The 22,486-nt window shown below is 40.7% G+C and overlaps 1 protein-coding gene across 3 annotated transcripts; it reads right to left on the bottom strand.

Annotated features, from left to right (window-relative positions):
• Positions 1–345: 345 nt before the first annotated feature.
• insig2 (insulin induced gene 2) lies at positions 346–20,075 on the bottom strand. Of its 3 annotated transcripts, XM_030724411.1 has the most exons (7): positions 19,929–20,075; positions 16,245–16,450; positions 15,084–15,256; positions 6,853–6,977; positions 6,075–6,241; positions 3,563–3,662; positions 346–2,542 (listed from the first exon to the last, which is right to left on the bottom strand). In XM_030724411.1, the coding sequence occupies exons 2-7, from the start codon at positions 16,361–16,363 to the stop codon at positions 2,501–2,503; spliced, it is 726 nt and encodes a 241-aa protein (XP_030580271.1). In that variant the 5' UTR covers positions 16,364–16,450; positions 19,929–20,075; the 3' UTR covers positions 346–2,500. The 3 variants fall into 3 exon arrangements, with proteins under 3 accessions (XP_030580271.1, XP_030580273.1, XP_030580274.1); XM_030724413.1 differs by lacking the exons at positions 16,245–16,450; positions 19,929–20,075 and adding an exon at positions 13,846–13,967 and having other exon boundaries at positions 15,135–15,249; XM_030724414.1 differs by lacking the exons at positions 16,245–16,450; positions 19,929–20,075 and adding an exon at positions 13,846–13,960 and having other exon boundaries at positions 15,135–15,242.
• Positions 20,076–22,486: the final 2,411 nt, after the last annotated feature.

Raw genomic sequence — 22,486 nt, forward strand, 5'->3', positions numbered from 1 at the left:
AGATGTCACCACTTTGTCGAGTCCTGGAAGAAGATCGAAACAGTCGGCATCATGACAGGAAACTGTCTGGGATGTTCAGGAATAGTCCTCAAACACCAGTGTCACGTCCACAGCCAAGCACGCTCTGATATACATTTTATATGTTTGACTATTTAAGTCAAACTTTTATTCTGCATCAGTCTTTTTATTAGCTTTCGTCCTGCTGCTCTGGTTACCTGTCCAAACACATGCTGGCTTAGCTAACGTGTGACTGTCACAGTGGCATTTACAGTTGTGTTAAACCTGCACCGTGGGTGTGTAGGAACTGGAAACAGTAACCTCCATACAAATGTAACCACACACACGTTTTGAAAAGTAACCACTTTATTTTTAAAGCAAAAAGTGTGTTTCTCATTACTGACGATCGAGAGGAAACAGCAGGCCAAAGATGATGCAGTTTAAATACTCCGTGAACTACGTATGATGTACACGGGCCTGAACAGTTTCCCTCTTTGAGCCGTGTTAAACCAGCATGTAACAGCAGTTTGAAAAGAAAGAAACAGCTGCTTAGAAAACATTCAGGTCCAAGAAAATAAAAAGCTTCCTCAGTTCATGTGTTTAACCTTAGAAAACACTGTCTGGGTATGACTGCACTTATCGCAGCATTATGACCATCAGAAAACTGTCCCAATATGACAGGACGCACAGGTGGCCCCATTTTCATTCTGCATGTGTCACCTGGATTTAGTTGTACACACAGCCTGTACATGCAACACCACTAACACTGCTGATCACTAGTTTTCACTGTGGCTCAGCAAACCACAACACAGAGAACCAACTGTGTCGGTAACTTTGTCTCGTCTTTGGGTTTGAACTTTGTTTTCCTACTTCTGTACATGTAAACTGAAAATATACATTTCTGACCCCAAAACTTTGCTTTTGTGGTTCAATGATTTTACAGATTTGCCTTTTTCACATATAATGGCTTCAATCGGTGTTCTCTTCTATAAAAATGTTCAATTAAAAGAAAACTTAATAAATGATGTAACAAAAATCCAATTTGATCAAATCATTTAGAAGAATTTTCTTCACAAATCCTCTCAAATATTGAACAATTTTCAACCAAAACTTTAATTAGAAATTCCACAAAAGCAAAGTTTGACAGGAATAATGGACACAAGCTGTTACAGTAAAATACGTTAGTTACACAGTGAGTTAGGATAATTAACCAAACCAAGCTTAGGAAAAACACATCTGTGCAGTGCTGCAGATCCATGAGCAGGACAGAAGTCCACACTTATAATACCATCAGTAAGAGAGAAAACACTCCCACAGTTCATATGGTTACTTCTATGCTAACGTGTTAGAGCTGTAACTCTTAAAGAGAATTAGGATTTCAGCCTGCTTACGTCCCTCAGAGCCACCTCTGCAGCAGAGACCAAGTGAAATGATGAGTTCCTCAGTCAGGCTGCCCCACATGGGTGCGACTCCTACATTCACCTTGGTCTCTGTTGGTGACCAAGGTGAACAGACATGAATGTAGCTCAAATAAAACTCTAACATAGTATGACCAGAGATCAGATATTTTATTCAACATTTATGGACAAAGAGTGGTAGAACTTATCTACCGTCATATTTCAGGCAGGCAACACCATTCATATTTGAAGTTATAGAAAGGAAGCTGGGAAGTTTTGGCATTCCTGCTGTTTGGAGAAAGCAAACAAAAGCACCGAGAAAGGCTGCAGGAAGATTTGTGAGTGTTCCTCCCTGAAATCAAGACTGTACTTCATTTCAAACTAACACCAATCTTCATGGATAATTTCTATTTCCAAATGTGTCATTCACTTCACAGAACTTCTTCCTTCTCTGACCTGATGATACTGTACATATTAATGGGCTCTCAGATATACCCACCACAGGAGAACACTGAACATCCTGTGTCCTCAGCACCAGTACCTGTCACCATTCCTTTATCAAATGTAAAAGCAGATATAAGGTCATTACATACAAAACGTCCGGTACACAGATGCACACTTTCCTAGATGTAAGTTAACGAGGCTGTGTGCTCCCCACTGATACGTGAAGGATGTGGAAGAATCATGAGATAAGGGGAGACTTAAAGAATGATCCCATGTGACTGTGTTTGGCACAATGGAGCCAAAGGTTGCACGCCTCCGAGCTGACGTGAGGAACGTTATCGGCTGCTCTGCTAATCCCTGTCCAGATAAAGACCGATAACCTGCAGCAAAGGAAACAAGACGACAAACTCCACTCTCACTGTTCCCCTCAGCTCATGTTACAATGTGGCAGCACCTGGGTGATCTCTCAAAGGCCTGACGAGAGCCAGTCAAAAATACCATCCAGCAGCCAATCAGGATCTCAGGGTTCGATTGACGTGACCTGACTGGCTCATCTGCCAGCTCTGATCCATGCTGCATATTCTGATAACCTGCCTCTGGCTTCAGGTTGGTGCAAAGAGAAAGTCATTTTGAGCAGAGGTTTGACACAGCCTAGACATCCCTCAGTCCTGATGGCTCTTCTCCTGAATGAATTTGTATTCATACTGAAGAAAGAGGAGCAGAAGAACTGTTAGACTCAAAGCAGGTGAATGCAATTTAAACCCCGTGTCCTTTAATGGACCAAAAAATAACATATATACACACACACAACACTGTTAGCTAGAGCTGGGCAGTATGGGAAAAATCTAAACATTTTTTCATCAGTTGATACTAATATAAAGTGATTTAACCCCGTTTTCTTTAGCATATATAGCACCTTACATGTGTGAGATCAACAAACCAAATGTAATATTAGATAAAGATAACCTGAGTAAATACAAATATCAGATTTTTTATGATTTCATTTATTAAGGGGAAAAAAAGGGGCTGCTTTAGTCCAGGTCTGGGAGGAGATCCCTCAGGAGACCATCCACCACCTCATCAGGAGCATGCCCCGGTGTTGTAGGGAGGTCATACAGGCACATGGAGGCCACACACAATACTGAGCCTCATTTTGACTTGTTTTAAGGACATTACATCAAAGTTGGATCAGCCTGTAGTGTGTTTTTCCACTTTCATTTTGGTTATGACTCCAAATCCAGGCCTCCATTGGTTAATACATTTCATTCCAGTGATGATTTTTGTGTGTGTTTTATTTATTTATATATATATATATATATATATATATATATATATATATATATATATATATATATATATATATATATATATATATATATATATATTTTTTTTTTTTTTTTTTTTTGGGCATGACCTTAAACAGGATGTTGAAGCTTGAAACCCCTCCAATGTCACAGAATTAAAACAAGTCTGCCAATAAGAGTAGACCACAGTTCTTCCACAGCGATATGAAAGACTCGTTGCCAGTTATTACAAATGCTTAATTGCAGTTCTTGCTGCCAAGGGTGGCACAAACAGTTTGCCTGTCAAACATGGATGGAGCAAGTTCAACTTTATATTGCCTATGCCTCATATTTCTATCGAGGAGAAGTTATAATTATTGTTTTATCACCCAGCTGTAATGTAAGCTAAACTGACTTGCTGAAATAACTCCAGTTTCTTACCAGGGCTAGTTGCCGTCCTATGTTTCCCATAGTTATTACCCCTGCAAAGAAGATGCAGGGTAACCAGGAGCGAATGTACAGGAAATCTGGAGAAGTATACCTGGGAAGAGAGAAGGCACCCATCACAAAAATAGCTTTTAACTATATGCACCAGAAATAACTTTGAATCAAACAAGGTTGATTTGTCACCAGAAATTCATGTCCAACTTCTATTACGCCTCTGTCCACTCAACTCAACTTTGTTCATTTTCTATTACAATTAAGTATCACCTCAGCCAAAAAGTTCCATGGCATCACTGATATGAGGCACAAACACAAACCATCACCCCATCTAGGTTCCTCTGGATTCTGTTTTCAGCCACCAACAAAAACATCTGCGTTGGGTAGTTAATTTTATTGTATCACACTGTGTGTGTGTGTGTGTGTGTGTGTGTGTGTGTGTGTGTGTGTGTGTGTGTGTGTGTGTGTGTGTGTGTGTTCTTAGCAATGCGTAGGTCTTAACTGAAACAAATTCCTATTGTCATGTCGAGATGGCAATAAAGTATTGAATATTGAATCTAGTGTGTGGTCATTTCCCTCGTTGGTAGCTTTCAAAAACAGCTTGGAACCCTGGATGAGTAGGTACTAAAAAAGTGAGTAATGGAAAACCCTAAAAACCAAGTCGAACTGAGGAGGAACTGATGGAAAAGCAGCATTAGTCATTTCAGACACCAAAAGTGTCCAGTACTTTGAAAAAGTCTCAAGCACCTCTCATTTCTTTATATTTTGCTAGAAAAATGGGAAATAGGTGCAGTAATTTATTGAAACATGCAAACAAAAATAGAAATACAGTCTATAAGGCAAAAACATTGGCAGTGTGCTTGGGATCACTCGAAAAATGAAGCTGTTGCCAATCAGATGCATTCCAGATGGTAAAATTTGATGGTAGTTTTATGCGTTCACAATTCTACAATTTCTCCACACATACTGACGACGATGTGAGTTTAAAATTTGGATTTATCACTGCAGATATCAATATCAATCTGTTGACATTGATTTTCAGTCCAGTTCTTATGTAATCGGACAAACTTCCTGAAGAATGGCTTCTTGACAGCCACCCTTCCACTGAGCCCATTTCTGATGAGGCTTTGGTGAATACTAGATGGATCAGATGTATTTCAGGTCCTCAGATACTGTTCATCTGCTGTACTCTTTGCAGGCCTGTCACTTATTCTTCTGCCCTCCACTTGCTCAGTTTCCTCAGATATCTGAGGACACACCATGCTGATATCAGCTTTTAGCTGATTGCTAATTACCTTGTTGTTGCAAAAATACTATTTTATGGGAACAAATTATGTGTTTTTGAATGCTAAGCAATCACCATTCCCGTTAGCTAACGAGTAAGTGCAACAGGAGCAGCTACGTTATCTCCTATTTAGAAGTCTTGACAGAACATCTCCAACATGGCTGTCAGCAGCTGGGAACATCTCAGTGAAGCCAGCCTGGCTCTCATTCCTCCACTGCAATCCTCACCTCCTGGACTCAGTCGTCTGTAAACCTTTCAAGGTTGTTCTGGACAGGACAAAATCCTTTTGATTTCATTTGAAGCTGTATATGAACTTTTGGGCAAAGGCCATGATCAGATACTTATCTGCACATTATATTTTGGTTTAAGGGCCAAAGACTACTTGTTAAAAAAAATACTGATTAGTTAAAAATACTCCTATTTCATGGGTCTTTGGGACTTTCAGACCCTGCAGAGGCTATTTTTAATTTTAAAATTTTAATTTAAAAATAAAAATTGCATTCACTTTAATTTGCATTGTTTACTTTTATTTATTGTGATGGTCACATTATTGTTAAAAATACATTTGATTAGTTTCAAACTCATATTTCATGGGTCATTATTTGAATTTGTTGTGAGAAGAGACAACAGGGTGACCGGTGGGTAGACTTGGACAGACTGAAATAATCGTTGACCAATCAAAAAATAACTGACAGATTATTCAGCTACCAAAATAATCTTTAGGTGCAGCCCTAAAACCTACTGCAGTTATTGCAACCTGTATGTAATAGTAAGTGTGTCTGTGTGTAGCTTTCTGTTTTGGGGAGGGATACAGCGGACCCTCCTCTAATTAAGAATGCTCTGTCGACCAGTCAGTATCGAACTGCTGGACATAGAGCAGAGTAACTACATGCTGGTATAACGTCTTATTAAACAGAGAGAACGAATATTTGTGTTGATTTATTACAGTGTGCTACATCACTCTCTTCAAAAAACACAATACAAAGGCATGCTGGACACCGGCGGCTCCTAAATTATGTGCTGCTGCGCCTGAATGATAGGCACAGCAGTGTGACCAAAGTAAACCTGAAACACATTACTGCACACAACAATTAAGGTAAATGAGTTATCAAATTCATTTGTCATTTTAATTGGGTTTTTCTTCAATCACCTTTCACCCTGCATTTCCTACTGTTTTCTGTGTTTTTACATGGTCTTGATATGGACACTGGATGTGGAGTAACTTACTGGAAGACTCCGTTGTAAACCAGGAGCTGGGTGGCCAGTGTACCCAAAAAGGCAATGCAGACTCCCAAGCCAAAGCCACTGCGGGAGCGGTCAAATGTCCACCACAGGCCAATGGAAAGGGCTGCCAGAGTCAGAGACAGCTGCACATTGTTGGCAAAGTCCACTTTCTGATGCAGGCGGAGGTCAAGGACAAGGCAGTCAATGGCTCACGTTCCAAGCTGTATTTACATATTTCCATAATACAGTGGTGGTGTACATATGCACACACAGCTCTATTATTTAGCTAGTAAGTCACCAAACTGTAACAGATCTTTCTAAGATCTTTGTGTTCCCCTGATTTAACCCAGCACAAAAAAATTCAAATCCTCTTCTTCCCCAAGACTTTTTTTTAAAGCCTGTCTTGTCTGGCAGATTTTGCAAGTGTGATCTGAATGTACTGTTGTGTCAAACATATTCCAAGATTAGCTCTATAGATTCTCTATAGGTCCCCAAGTCATTTTAACTTTGAAGAATTTTGCTTACAGCTCATGAAAATCAGAAATCCACTGAATCCAGCCTCTGAAAATGGGGCACTGTGCGTAAAAATGCCTGCAATTCCTAACAGTTAATGAAATACCTTTGTTGAACCCCTGAACTGAAGCTGAAAACCTGTACTTTGCCTACATCTTGAATGACTGATTATAATCCACTGTGGTGGTGTACAGTAACTATAGAGAAAAGTTTCAGTGTCCAAAAACATACAGATGTAACTGGATGTAAAACCCGACACTGAGGATACAGCACTGGCGTGGTTGATGCCCACAAACACAGCCACACAGCGCATCACGCTAGACCACTCCCGCTTGAACTTGTGCGGTTCACCCAGACGGCTGTCGATGCAGGGGTACAACAGCCCGATCATTGCTGTGAGGGGATAAAAGAGAGAACATGTGAGGAAAGATCAGGGAAATGAGGCAACACTGGGAGTATAGTCTTGATGAGAACAATTCAGTTGTTTTTATATAGCGCTAATTCACAACAACAGTTGCCTCAAGGCTCTTTATTTTGTCAGGTAAAGACCCTACAATATTAGGGAGAAAACTAACACTGAGACGACCCACTATGAGCAAGCCCTTGGCAACAGTGGGAAGGAGAAAGTCCCTTTCAACAGGAAGAACCCCCTGAGAGAACCAGGCTCAGGGTTAGAGGTGAGGTTAGAGAGAAGAAAGTTGAGGGAGACAGAGAGCCAGAGTTTAATCATTACTAATGATTAAATGCAAGAGTGATATATAAAAACGTGTGAAAAAAGCAGCAGCAGCAGCCTAGGCCTATTGCAGCATAACTAGGTGGGCTGGCTGCAGCTCAGGAGATACAGCAGGTCACCTACTAATCATAAGGTTGGTGGTTCGATTCCTGGCTACTCCAGTCTGTGTGCCAAAGTATCCTTGGACACACAGACTGATGCAACCATTCAGAGTATGAATGTGTGTGAATATTAGACAGAAAGCACTTAGCTGTAGAAGGAAGTGAATGGGTGAATGAGGCATGTTGTTTAAAGTGCTTTGTGTGCTCAGAGTAGAGCAGAAAAGCGCTCTATAGGAATGAGTCCATTTAAAGGATGGTCCCAGCTCTAACTATAAGCTCTATCAAAAAGGAACATTTTAAGCCTAATATTAAAAGTACAAAGTGTCTGTCTCCCAAATCCAAACTGGAAGCTGGTTGATCTGGAAGCTGAAGGACGTCCCTCTCTACTTGTAAAAACTCGAGAAACGAGTAAGCCTGCAGTCCGTGAGTGAAATGCTCTGCTGGGACCACTATGACATTTTTAAGACATTGATTCAATTCAGGTCCTTATATGTGAAGAGAAGGATTTGAAATTCAATCCTTTAACAGAGAGCCAATGAAGAAAAGCCAATATGATGCATATAATGCATTCATACAGCATCCATACTATTTTGATGGAAGGATCACTCAACAAGCTTACTACACATGAGACAATCTAACAAAAACATTTTTAGGCACTTTGAAACTAGCAGCCTGTCACCAAAACACAATTTGTTCCCATTTCTGCAGCTGAATCTACTAAAAATGCCAAAGAAACAGTTTGACAGGCATTTTTGCAACAACAAGGTGATTTCCAATCAGCTAACAGCCAAAAACCTGGCACAGATCCACACAGTGTGTCCTTCAAAAATCTGGAAGGCAAAAGTAGTGGCAGGCCTAAAAACACTAAATACTGTCTATCTGCTGTAAAGGTCATGTCCTTAAGAACCCTGATGCAGGACCTGAGAAATACATCTGGCCTTTCAGTTGATCTGTATAGTGTTGGCCAAAGCCTCATCAGAAATAGTCTGAGTGGAAAGGTAGTAGGAAGCCATTCTTAAGCAAAGAAAACAAGGGGAAAAGACTGAGGTATGCCAAATTACACAAGAACTTACTGAAAGTCAGTGTCAACAGGTCTAATGGAGTGATGCATCCAAATTTTACACTTTAATTTTAGTTGTTGTGACTATGTAGGGAGGAAGCAGCCAAAAAGCCTGGAGAATTATTCCTGAAGACAGCTTAAAGACAGCTTGCCTGAGACAATTCAGGCAGTGCTGACGAATACAGGTGGTCGTACCGAATATTGACTTTCAAGCTTGTTAGGATTGTACAAACTGTTTGTCTTTATATTGTATTTCCATGTATGTTTGCACTTTTCAATAAATCACTGCAGATTTTACTAGACTCGACACTTTTGTGCAGTTCTACACATCAACAGCATGTGAAAATAATTTTATTTCTCATTTCATTTCAGAATTTTGAAAAACAAAAACAAAAGAAAAGTATTATTTGGATTGCAGCTCACATCTACATAACCTCTGACCTAACTAATGTGGCTACAAAACAAATTAATTTCTGCACTGTCAACAGAACGCAGAAGCCCTCCCCTGGGATACAAAGCACACTGCATGTGTTAACAGGTGGAAATGACAGGCTCCTGTAGGAGGAGCTGTGTGTCTGGGGAGGAAAACAGCATCAGGCTGTTATGCTTTGTGCTGAGCTGGTTGGGAGCAGCAGGTATTGTTCTACATTTCCATCTGTAGCATCACACCCAGAGGACAACATTTGAATAAAGCTGGCTACTCAAGCCTGGTGAGTATGTTGTGAATTTCTTTTGTAATGCTGGTTGTGTGTGTGTGTGTGCACAAAGTTATAGTCCAGCATAAACTATATATGCTTTCTAAAAATGCCATAAGTAGTGGTAGAACTATCAAATATCCAGTGTATGCTAATCTTTAGTTTTTTTTTAAAAGGCTTAATGTTTATGTCATTCTTCCCCCATGGTATTGAAAATGGTATAGAGTATTAACTATTTTCCTGGGTATCTGTATCAAGTTTGAAACTCTACAGCTGTGACCAAAAGTTTTGACAAGCATTGGTTTTCACAAAGTTTGCTGCTTCAGTTTTTATGATGGTATTGTGCAAACACTCCTGAATGCTCTAAAAGCTGATCAGATGCAGTAACTTCAGTTTGATCTGAATTTAGAAGCAGGAAATGAGGTGTCATCCAGGCCTTAATGTCTTTAAGACATTCCTGCAGTTTAATTGATGTGTGAGATCTGGCTTCATGGATAGATAAAGCTGAGTATCATCTGCATAACAATGAAATGTATGCAATGTTTTCTAATAATAATAATAATAATAATAATTAATAATTTTTTCTCTAATGTCTAAAATTTTATTTGTAAAGAAATCCATGAAGTCACTACTAGTTAACGTGAAAGGAATACTCGGCTCTACAGAGCTCTGACTCTTTGTCAGCCTGGCTACAGTGCTGAAAACAAACCTGGGGTTGTTCTTATTTTCTTCAATTAATGATGAATAGTAAGATGTCCTAGCTTTACGGAGGGCTTTTTTATAGAGCAACAAACTCTTTTTCCAGGCTAAATGAGCATCTTCTAATTTAGTGAGACGCCATTCCCTCTCCAGCTTTCGGGTTATCTGCTTTAAGCTGTGCGTTTGTGAATTATACCACGGAGTCAGGCACTTCTGATTTGAAGCTTTCCTTTTCAGAGGAGCCACAGTATCCAAAGTCGTACGCAGTGAGGATGTAAAACTATTGACGAGATAATCGACCTCACTGGGAGCAGAGTTTAGGTAGCTGCTCTGCACTGTGTTGGCACTGAAGAGCATAACAATGAAGGAATTAGATCCTTAAACTTAGTTACAGCACTTTCAGAAAGACTTCTACTGTAATAAAACTTATTCCCCACTGCTGTGTAATCCATTAAAGTAAATGTAAATGTTACTAAGAAATGATCAGACAGGAGGGGGCTTTCAGGGAATACTGTTAGGTCTTCAGTTTCTATGCCATATGTTAGGACAAGATCCAGAGTATGATTAAAGTGGTGGGTGGGCTCCTTTACATTTTGAGAGAAGCCAATTGAATCTAACAATAGATTAAATGCAGTGTTGAGGCTGTCATTCTCAGCATCTACATGGATGTTAAAATCACCCACTATAATTATTTTATCTGAACTGAGCACTAAATCAGATAAAAAGTCTGAGAAATCAGACAGAAACTCTGAGTAAGGACCAGGTGGACGATAGATAATAACAAATAAAACAGCTTTTTGATTTTCCCAATTAGGATGGACAAGACTAAGAGTCAGGCTTTCAAAAGAATGAAAACTTTGTCTGGGTCTGTGATTAATTAATAAGCTGGAATTGAAGATTGCAGCTACTCCTCCTCCTCGACCTGTGCTTCGAGCATTCTGACAGTTACTGTGACTCGGGGGTGTTGATTCATTTAAACTAACATATTCATCCTGCTGTAACCAGGTTTCTGTAAGGCACAATAAATCAATACGTTGATCAATTATTAAATCATTTACTAATAGGGACTTGGAAGAGAGAGACCTAATGTTTAACAATCCACATTTAATTCTTTTATTCTTTGGTGCAGTTGATGAAGCTGTATTATTTATTGTTTTTGAATTTTTATGCTTAAATAGCTTTGTGCTGATTTTAGCTTTGTTTTTTGGTGGTCTGGGAGCAGCACCGACTCTATGGGGATGGGGTTTTGGGGGGATGGCAGGAGGAGAGAAGCTGCAGAGAGGCGTGTAAGACTGCAGCTCTGCTTCCTGGTCTCAACCCTGGGTAGTCAGGTTTTAGGAGGGTTAATAAATTTGGCCAGATTTCTAGAAATGAGAGCTGCTCCATCCAAAGTGGGATGGATGCCGTCTCTCCTAACAAGACCAGGTTTTCCCCAGAAACTTTGCCAATTATCTATGAAGCCCACATTGAGGGTTGAAGTTGAGCATAAATTTTCTGGGATGCGTTGCTGTTTCATGTACACAAACCTGCTGAAAAACATATTGTATGATACACATTGTAAAACTATGTCATGTCCATGACACTGAGGAGGGTGGGACAAGTATCAATGCATGCCACAGGGTTCTAGCCAGAAAATCTTTTTCCAAAGAGCTGGGTGGACAAACAAAAACCCACAAATTCCAATAATTTGTTACCAGCAATCAGAATTTGGCCCAGAAGTTGATTAACAGCATGCCTGGGTACACTGCAGAGGTCTTGAAAAAGGACCAGTGCTGCAAAGATGTAACTGTCATAGAAAGCCTTGGAAACACATGAAATTCTTCTAGTCATACTTCAGTAAATCTGAAAAAACTGAAAAACAATGAAGCAGCAAGTTTTGTGTAAACCAATAATTGTGTCGTATGTCTGTGTAGATTCTCAGTCATCCAGGTCATAGTAGTCTCTGGAGCTTGAAAAAGGCGACTGGACTTCTTTTTGTTTCTTGAAGACGTTTCACCTCTCATCCGAAAGGCTTCTTCAGTTCTCAACCAAATGGTGGAGAGACCCAGGTATTTAAACCCCTGTGGGCGTAGAAGCCTTCACTCGTCACATTAACTCAGTGGATAAATACATACGTTTTACCAGGGAGGACACCAGAGATAACAAGTTACCATTCCTGGACTGTGCAGTGCTTATCGAGGAAGATGGAAGCCTCAACATTGAAGTTTACCGGAAGCCCACACACACAGACCAGTATCTCCTCTTTGACTCCCACCACCCTCTGGAACACAAACTTGGGGTGATCAGGACCCTACAACACCGTGCGGAAAGTGTTCCCTCTAAGGCAGAAGGGAAGCATAAGGAACACACACACATTAAGAAAGCCCTCAAAACATGCGGTTACCCCAACTGGGCCTTCATCAAATCAGCTAAGATGCACAGGAATGAAGGCCAAACACAAACTACAGAGAATAGGAAGGACAAGAGGAACAACATTGTCATCCCATATGTGTCAGGCTTGTCAGAGAAACTCAGAAGAATTTTCTCCAAGCATGACATCTCAGTATACTTCAAACCAAGTCACACCCTAAGACAAAAACTGGTTCATCCCAAGGACAAACCCGCCAAACACAAGATCAGCGATGTAGTGTATGCTGTTCAGTGCAGTGAAGAGTGCTCGGACCTCTACATTGGTGAAACCAAACAGCCTCTTCACAAACGAATGGCACAACATAGAAGAGCCACTTCGACAGGACAAGATTCAGCAGTACATCTGCATCTGAAGGAAAAAGGGCACTCTTTCGAGGATGCCAATGTTCACATTTTGGACAGGGAAAACAGATGGTTTGAAAGAGGAGTGAAAGAAGCCATCTATGTCCACTGTGAACAACCATCATTGAACAGAGGAGGTGGATTACGTCACCAACTTTCCCCCGCTTACAGTGCTGTCCTGAGCTCCCTTCCCAGACGTCTCAACCCCCATTCACACCTTTGTTCCAGTGACCTCAATAGGCCACAGGAAACAATGGAGCGGAGTCCTAAATTGGTTTCAACTGAAACCACTGATTAAATATGACCCACGCCCCCTTCACACCTGGGCACGTGTTCACGCACATGATCAATAGAGGGTCATAACCACCTCCAGGGGACTACGCCCACAGGGGTTTAAATACCTGGGTCTCTCCACCATTTGGTTGAGAACTGAAGAAGCCTTTCGGATGAGAGGTGAAACGTCTTCAAGAAACAAAAAGAAGTCCAGTCGCCTTTTTCAAGCTCCAGAGACAATAATTGTGTCATTCTTAAAATTTTGGGCATGACTGAAGTATCGAGATACCTAAAATATAAGAATAGATAAGTGTTTAACTGTTTTTTCTATGTATCACAATGTGTTCATCATAAACATGCACATGACAATCAGATTGTAAGGACAAACATACCCAAACCCTCCAGGTGAGGAAAGCAGGTAACGCCTGTTTCCTGACGTCACACACACACACACACACACACACACACACTCACACACACACACACACACACACACACACACACACACACACTCACGTGATGCTAAAAATAAAAGAGCCAGCAGGAAGAAGGAAGTCAGACTCTCACTCAGACACACACACACACACACACACACACACACACACACACACACACACACACACACACACACACACACACACACACACGTGTGGTGGCTGACGGAGACTCTCCCTGCAGGTAAAAGATCACTACGGGTTTCTGTGTCTTCTCTTATTTAACGGTGGTCTGAACCTAACACCTAACTTAGTCTAAAGAGCTTCAAATGGTCAATAAAATTAAAAACTGCTGCATAGACACATTATATTTGATCATATGAATGGTTAATGCATGTATGAAAGGTTCTGATATCTGACTGCCTGGAACCAGTGTGTTTAGGAACAATCTGTTGTAACAGCCGGATGGCTGTCCCTTAAATTATGGCCACCCGTGTTGTTTGTTTTTTACTCACCCACACACCCTCTGGATGCTGACCAATGGGATGACACAGATTTGGCGCCGTAGCGTCCAACGCCACCCATACTACTTTACTTATGGGCCAGGGCTCAGTGTAGATGGGGGAGAGCATGGAAGATGGATGTGAGTTAAAGAAAAAATCTAACATGTCAGGAGAGATACCTGGCTGGCACCCCTAGACAAATGAAAACCGTCACACTGTCCTGAGATCAATAACTACAATTTAGACTTAAGTTCAAGATCAAGTTAGTTAGATTAGATCAACAACATTTGCTATTGAAAGAGACACTTCAAATATTTTTTTCACCATAAAATGTGTCTGGACATGCAAAACATATTTGGGTCATATAATGAAGGTGACACAGCTAAATAAGTATAAATTAGGCTGAGGTTATTAGCAGGTATAAACATTCAATAATTTTACCACCTGTGACTACTCTCAGTAGACCATTTATGGTTATTTGGTATTTTAAGTTTGCAATTTCATTATATTAATACCATGTTTTGTTGCATTCATGAAATTATAGGGCAAAATAATAAGAACAGTTTTATCATTAATCAAAGGTAAAAACTGCAAAGTGAAAAAGGAAAATATCTATTAGCATGTGTGAGCCTACTCTGAACCAGTGTGGCTACAGAGCTAGGCACGCCACTTTGAGTCCTACTTGTGTTTGTGCAAATTCATCAAATTAAAAGCAGCACACTTTAATAATAAATAAAACATACAGCAGCCCTGTAGCTTTAAAAACAGCAAATTAGCAGCTCAGTTTTCCTCCACACCTTTTCTTTCTTAGCTATAGCATTGGGGACTCCAGAATAGTAATTTATGTATATACAGCTATGCTAGCCACTGATGTTAAGGTTCAGCAAAAATAAGATAAGGCCCCAGGCGACAGATAAAGAATAAGAAGTAGATACCTTCATAGTCTAAGTCTATTAACACTCTGAGATCTAAGCCATTACGGAAGGTGATCCTAATGCTACCTTAACCCCATATTTTGGAGAAAGGCAAAATAACCTTTTGTGGAAATAAAGTAAACAATTTTTTACATCTGTCAGTTAAAAATGATTATTTTAGAGGGAGCCACTGGAGATGGACAAAGAGCCACATGCAGTGCCAGAGCAGCAGGTTCACAACCCCTGGTCTAGCTAGATTTTGTTGTGTCCATCTGAACTTGTTTCTTTTCTGCCACTTAAATGTAAAATCATTTTGGAAAGAGACGTTTCACACACCTGCAGCTGTCCCACAGCAGGGCGGTACCCACCAGGCTGAAGAAAAGATACTGCTGATGACATCAGGGGGAAACAGGGTAACGTTTCTCTGTACCTGAAGTAAGTTAAGCACCAGGGCCAGGAAGACGCCCACAGAGAACAACATGGCCCCTCGGATCAACAGGTTGGTCATCCTAGAGAGCAAAGCAGAAGGTGTCAGGAGGCTGGATTAGATTGGTATTTAGGTAGCCATCATGTGTTTCCTAGTCTTCTTGACCACTCAAACACTTTCATGCAATAATGAATGTTCTTCTATGCACTTTAAGCACTTCATCTGTCACATGCATATATTCACACTCCAATGGACCACAACTGCACTAGTGCAGATTTAGGGTTCACCTTGATCAACAATACTTTGACATGCAGCCTGAAGGAACTGGGGATAGACACGCCTAACTTATTAGTGGACAGCTGAGCTCATTTCTAACCCAGAACCACCCTATATGTGAACATACAGCATTGAGATTAATGATCTATAGCAGCATGATAACATATTTGTGGCACTTTTTGTAGCACAGGGCCCAATTGCTGACCACGTGTATTTGCTCATCAATTCTGTATGCTGCATAATTACTACAAATGGTTAATTTACTGTAATTAGGTGCATTTGCATAGTTATGCAAAAATATACATCTTTTGGTTGAAAACAGCATATCCAATATGTCTAAAAGCAAAACAAACACCCTAAATCACATACTTCCTAAAAAGCCTGTGGCCTCTACAAATCACATTTTGCTTAGTGCCCCTTCAAGGCTTGAGTCGGCCGTGCCCAGACCATTTACCTTCTATGGTACATCAAACAGAGACAGTCAAAATGGCACTATCCGGTTGTTAAGTGATGATGTAGAATTCCATTTCCATGTCCAAACTGTCACGTGATCAATATGCAGCAATGCTGTGTCCCTGTGACACACTCAGCTGTCCTTTTACCGATGAGAAAGAGAAGCAGAAACGGCTGCAGTTGATAAAGTTACAATCATCTTTAACAGTGAACAGTCACTGGTTATGCCATTGCTGTTTATTTAGGAGCATTTGGACCTGGAACGTCAGACTTAAAGACCGGATAGGAGTTTTTTTTGCTCTTCTTAAGGTGAACATCTGTAGCACAATCACAGAGCTAACCTGTTTGTGACAACTGAGATATAGGGTCCACGAGAATGATGCATCTCTCCGGACCTCGACCAACGCTGCTGGCCACTGGCCACTGCTCTGTCGCTCATGGCTGTCAGGGTTACAGACATTCGTAAGCCTAAGTCAGGTAACTATTGATGATGCCTGACATCTTTAACCATCTGTGCGGTCGATGTCCTCCTGACATCCAAAACAGGCTGAAACACAAGAACAGGCAGAGAATCACAAAGATGGAGACATACGCTAGAAGTTACATTAGGCTGATTTCTGTGATGCTGGAATCAGAACACTTTGTTAAGGTAGGTTAGGTGGATGCTACAGGCAATGACTAACCTAATGACTATACTGCCAAATGTATTCACTCACCATACAAATCATTGAATTCAGGTGTTCCAATCACTTCCATGGCCACAGGTGTATAAAAGAAAAAAAAAAGCACCTAGGCATGCAGACTGCTTCTACAAACATTGGTGAAACAATGGGACACAAATCAGACTCCTCCATCTGCCAATCTGATGGAGGAGTCTGGGTTTGGTGGTTGCCAGGTGAACAGTACCTGTCTGACTGCACTGTCCCAAGTGTAAAGTTTGGTGGAGGGGGGGGTTATGGTGTGGGGGTGTTTCTCAGGAGTTGGGCTCGGCCCCTTAGTTCCAGTGAAAGGAACTCTTAATGCTTCAGCAGACCGAGACATTTGGGACAGTTTGATGCTCCAACTCTGTGGAACAGTTTGGGGATGGCCCCTTCCTGTTCCAACATGACTGCACACCAGTGCACAAAGCAGCTCCATAAAGACATGGATGAGCCAGTTTGGTGTGGAAGAACTTGACTGGCCTGCACAGAGTCCTGACCTCAGCCTGATAGAACACCTTTGGGATGGATTAGAGACTGTGAGCCAGGCCTTCTCTCCAACATCAGTGTCTGACCTCACAGATGTGCTTCTGGAAGAATGGTCAGAAATTCCCACAAACACTCCTAAACCTGTGGAAAGCCTTCCCAGAGGAGCTGAAGCTGTTATAGCTGCAGAGGGTGGGCCCACATCATATTAAAGCCTCTGGATTAAGAATGGATGTGACTCAGGTTCATGTGTGTGAAGACAGATGAGTGAACACTGTTGGCAGTTTAGTGTATCATAAATTTAAGAAACACTTTTTACCTGAAGGATTTGTGTTGCAAGATATTTCATATGTATATGTACAGGGCTTATACTACTAAAAATACTTTGTATCATTTGTGGAATAAAAGTTGAGTGTGAATGTAAAGAAAAGTCTACATAATCCATATCTGTGTCTCATTACACACAAACCACCTAATGTACTCAATGATCATGCTACTACATGAATTCCTTCAATCTGTGCTCATTCATGCACTCTGAACATAGGGCTGCTCGATTATGGAAAAAATCATAATCAGAATTGTTTTGGTCAATACTGAAATCATGATTATTTAACACAATTACTCACTGACTTTGTAAACAAACTGCATTTATGGCACTTACAGAACAGTGAATACCTTGAAATCGAGTGCACTTCTACAGTCCCTTGAAAAGAAATGATGAATTGAAAATAAAATATAAAAATTATATAAATACATTATAAATAAACCACAAATGATAGATAGATCGATCTATCATTTGTGTTTTATTTATATCGATTGATAGATAGATAATGTCAGTTATCACCACTAATAAAATTAGGAATCAATAGGACCAAGTTATTTAGACCAAAAACATTTGCTCACTGATAGATCCTGTACATGTAATCAGAAGGTTTGATATTAATATTGGTAGGGACGTAAGTCGAATATTTGCAGAGCAAATATTGGTTCTTTGTAATCGTTTGGAGCCAAAATCAAAATTCGATTAACTGCACAGTCTACTTGTACAATTAGTAACCATGTACAGAGATAATTAATTAACTGTGTCTCGACAGTGTGTAGTTGACTGCATGTACATACAACCTCTGCCACTTAGGTACATGTAGCTCAGACTAATACAGTATTATGTAACCACCATGCACTGACTGTATGCAGGGTTCTAGCCAGAAACATTTAACAGGCCGGCACTATCGGCAGGTGCCATAACTCTGTTAATCTTGGCCTGATACTTGCATTAGATCTAATATTGTTTTACAGCATAACCTGCAGTGAACCTCCCAAGAAACACCTTCATTTCCAGCTACTTCCCCCAAGTTTGTACAAAGAAGTGAAAAAAACTAGAGGGTCAAATGTGTTTGCACACAACTGACCACAGCAAAGAGGACCCAGGAGGGAAAAGTCCCAGCATTTTATGTTTCTGTCACCGGCACCATAAGTAAAACACCGGGACACGCCTGAAAGGTAATTAACACACTAACGCACCTGCACAGGTATAAGCGCCAGCAACAACATTGGCCACTTATGCAGGTTACATCGTAGCTCTACAAAGACCCAGCACTTAAGTCTGAATCAGGGGGAGGCTGGGGGACAGGGAGGGCTGGGCTCCACTGCTCAGGCTGCGACCCGGCCCCAGATCAGTGGAAGGAAATGGATGGATGCTTGTATGATATTATTATCATTTTAGATTTTAACGTTTATTGAGGTGCGTGTCATGAATTGTAGAACAATGACCATTCATAATGCACGATGCTGCACAGTTAAGCAGTGTTTAAAGTGCGATTCATTATTGCAGAGCGCGATTAATGGTTTCAAATGTCTTTGTTTAGACAGTTTTTGACATTGTTCATTAAACAGTCCTAAAATGGAACTTGATATCTGAGCGTGTCTTAGTTTCAGACTAGTCGATTAGCCTAATTTTTACCCTCTTTAGTCGACTAAAAAATTAGTCGCAGGAACATCCTTAGACAGGACGTTAGAAAGCCCAATAAGCCTGATGAGGATTTTTATCTGGACCAACTTATATATAAAAAGGCTGCATGAGAAATACATTTTACATTAAATAAAAGCCAATAAAGTTTGTCTGATCATTGCTTTATTTCCCAGTATGGCCCTCAGTGAAACTGACTTTGACGGCCTATAGTACTGCATACAGCTGATCCACGTCATCAGACAAACAGGTAAGAAATCCCTTTATTAGTCCCACGACGGGCAATTCAGTGTGGCAGCGGCAAAGGTCTTATACAGGTTTTTTAGTTTACTCTACTTTACCTCTTGTATTTTTTAATGTTATTGTATCCCAGTTGTTGTTTGTGCTCTGTACAGCTATAGCTGATGATACCGAGCTTTTCTGTCGACAGTTTGAGGGATGAGCTAGCGCTGGATAATTAACCGTACTGAGCTGGATACTGTCGGACTGCACTGGCTTTTAGCCCCAGTTTGCGCCTTTATGCAAGGACACAACTTGGGACAAAGTGTGTACAGTTCGCCTCGTTAGATGCGCGTAGCCTCGCTGTATCTTTAAACTTTTATTTTGACCAGGGCTGCCGCAGCCTTTAGCCCTTATCAGCCCGATTAACGTGTCCCTCATTATTAATGACAGTAAGCAGCAGTGAGCCGTCTTTTACTACCTGTCGACTACAAATACGAGTCAAAGTCATAATACAGTCATAATAGAAAACGACTGGGAGCGGTAACAGACGGGCTACCTTAGCTAAACGTGAAGTTGGTGTAAGAACTGAACGGTTAGCTAAAACGCAGGTGTCGTTTCCGTGACCGCACGCAGGCTGAGGTCCACGCTCTTACCTTACGCTGACAAAGACCTTGTCCTGTTACATTTATTCTTTCCAAATGGCTTTTCAAGTCGCTCGCTGCGTAACACTAAACTCAAATAGACGAGACGCTATTAATTAGCCTCCTCTCTTACTGACACGACTTCCGGCTGAATGGATAGCCAATCCGTGGCTAAAGCCATGACGTAACCGCGTTACACAAAACTAACGTATCATGTGATTGGAGCTTACAGTCCCTAGCTTAACCCAAAAAGCAGTCAGATGTTTATTATAAGAGAGAGAGCTGGAATTTAAAAGATCCCCAATTAAAATCTGGACTTTTTATGACTCAATTACCATTTAAATTAGTTATTTCAGAAAATGCTTCAAAATAGCTGCCAAAACAGGTCCCCAAAGATATTTGAAGATGCCTCTTGAGAGGTGAGGCTTGCTACAAGAAGGATTCTGGCAGAAGTCCTGAACCACTGGATCACTCAGTCAGGCTGAAATACTGACCAGTAGTTTATTCTGTATTATTCCATTGAAAGGGTGCGTTCTTAGTTGACTTAGTTGACACTGGTCATGTTTAATTTAGCAAGCAATAAAATTTGTCTTTTTTATAGTTTTTAAAACTAATAAAGACCCTAACACCCAGGGCAGCATTATATGTGAGAGGATTCCTCACATATACACATGCGCTCCTCTTTTTTTTTTTTTTTTTTACCATATTTGATTTGTTTCTGTGGTCTTAAAGGCTTACAGAGATGCAGAAATGAGAAAGTCACAGTGCGGAGTGGATCACTCCTAATCCTCAGTGCCATTTATGCTACTATCTAATCAGTATACTGAGGCCTGCAGCTCATGATGGGGTTTCAGGGATTACATCTAGCTACACAATGGTTTCAACAGAAACAGGATAGCCATGCTCTCTCATTCCACCAGAGCACTTAGTTACCTTTACTGTGGTTAACTACAGTTTTCATGCTATGGATTTAAATTCCTTGGAAAAAGGCTTAGAGGAAACCAAACACAGTGAAGAAACGACTCATTAAGGAAAGCAAGAAGAAAAATCAAGGCTGAACATAATAATCTAATGTCTTATCTAATGTTTTACACAGCATTATATGCACTGTAAACCCAAATGCTCAAAGTACTGGCTGCAAAACAGCCCGAGAGCATAGCTCAAGCTATGTCTTGTCTGACCATGAAAGCTGTCTCCGGAGGGCGTTTGGCTCGTCCATGTGGGCAGCTGCAAATTTCAGTCGAGCTTGAAGCTGTCGGTTTTGGGGCAGGGACATGTTTTTTGGTCAGCACCATGTCAGTCCATGGCGATGTAAAACTCACTTCACTGTGGACAGCGACACTGGTGTTCCAGCAGATTCCAGGTCACAGCAGGTCTGAGCCTCGGTGGTTCCTGGGTTGTTCGTGAACTTCCTAGTTCCCTCTCATCTGAGGGTGACGGTTTGGGCCGTCTTTGAAACCTTGGAAAAATGGAGTTGTTTAGAAATGGCTCCAAAAGACCTTTCCAACAGGTATAAATCTATCATTTCCCTTCTTAGCTCTTCACTGAGTTCCTTGGAGTTTCCCATTGTTCTGAATATTGATCAGCGAGTGCTGTCAAACAATCCTTTTTATCCTGGCAGAGAAGCAACAGCCAAGAGCCCTGAATCATTCAGAGAGGAGTGGGCCAGACTCCCTCCTGAGACGTGTGGTGACCGACTACAAGAAATGTCTTACTGCTGTTTGTCCACTAAGAACTAAGGACCAAATATTTATTTCACTCAGTAACATGCTAATCAGTTTATAACATTTTTCTGGATTATTGGTTAATATTCAGTCTCTCTCCTTTAACATGGAACAGTCTCTAATAAAAGTTAGAGACTGTTTCTTTAGAAGAGGGCAGACTTAAAAATCAGGATCAAGGAATTTTGTCCTCACTGTGTATGTCCAACAGCTAACACATGCTGCTCCCAGCAGCACAGGCTGCAGCGTGATGCTGTGCACACTGTTAAAAACAAAGAAACAACCAACCTTTAAATCTTTTCCAAGCCGTCCTGATAACGCTCATTCAGAGTGGACTGTGAGTACATAATGCTTGTATCGACTGGCAGTGGTTACAGTATTTCACATACATGATGTTTTTGGAGTGTTTATTGAACCTTCTGAATTACAAACAGAAGAAATTCAATATTAATTAATTCATTTGCATTTATGAGTTTAAATTTGTTCCATATTTGCTACATCTGGCAATTTTTGCAAGTTATTGCTTAAAAACATATTGTGCAACTGATTGTTTTTTTGTTGTTTTTTTGGTGGGGGGGGTTAAACTGATGATATAAAAGTCTCAAAACTCATGAATCAAAAACATACACTTGGCATTAAAGGGTTAATCCTGTAGCGTGGGCACGTTCTCGGTTTGTATCAGTAACACGTTCAAATGTTCTTTAGTGTTCTGTATGTGTTCTGTTTACTGTTCACTTACACCAACGGTGTGTCAGGTAGCTAGGCTGAGAATCATTGTGTTAGCACATAACACATGTCAATACCATGTCAATAACATGTCAATAACATGTCAATAACATGTGTCAAGAG

The sequence above is a fragment of the Archocentrus centrarchus genome, unplaced genomic scaffold, assembly GCF_007364275.1.
Source record: "Archocentrus centrarchus isolate MPI-CPG fArcCen1 unplaced genomic scaffold, fArcCen1 scaffold_36_ctg1, whole genome shotgun sequence".
NCBI classification, from domain to species: domain Eukaryota; kingdom Metazoa; phylum Chordata; class Actinopteri; order Cichliformes; family Cichlidae; genus Archocentrus; species Archocentrus centrarchus.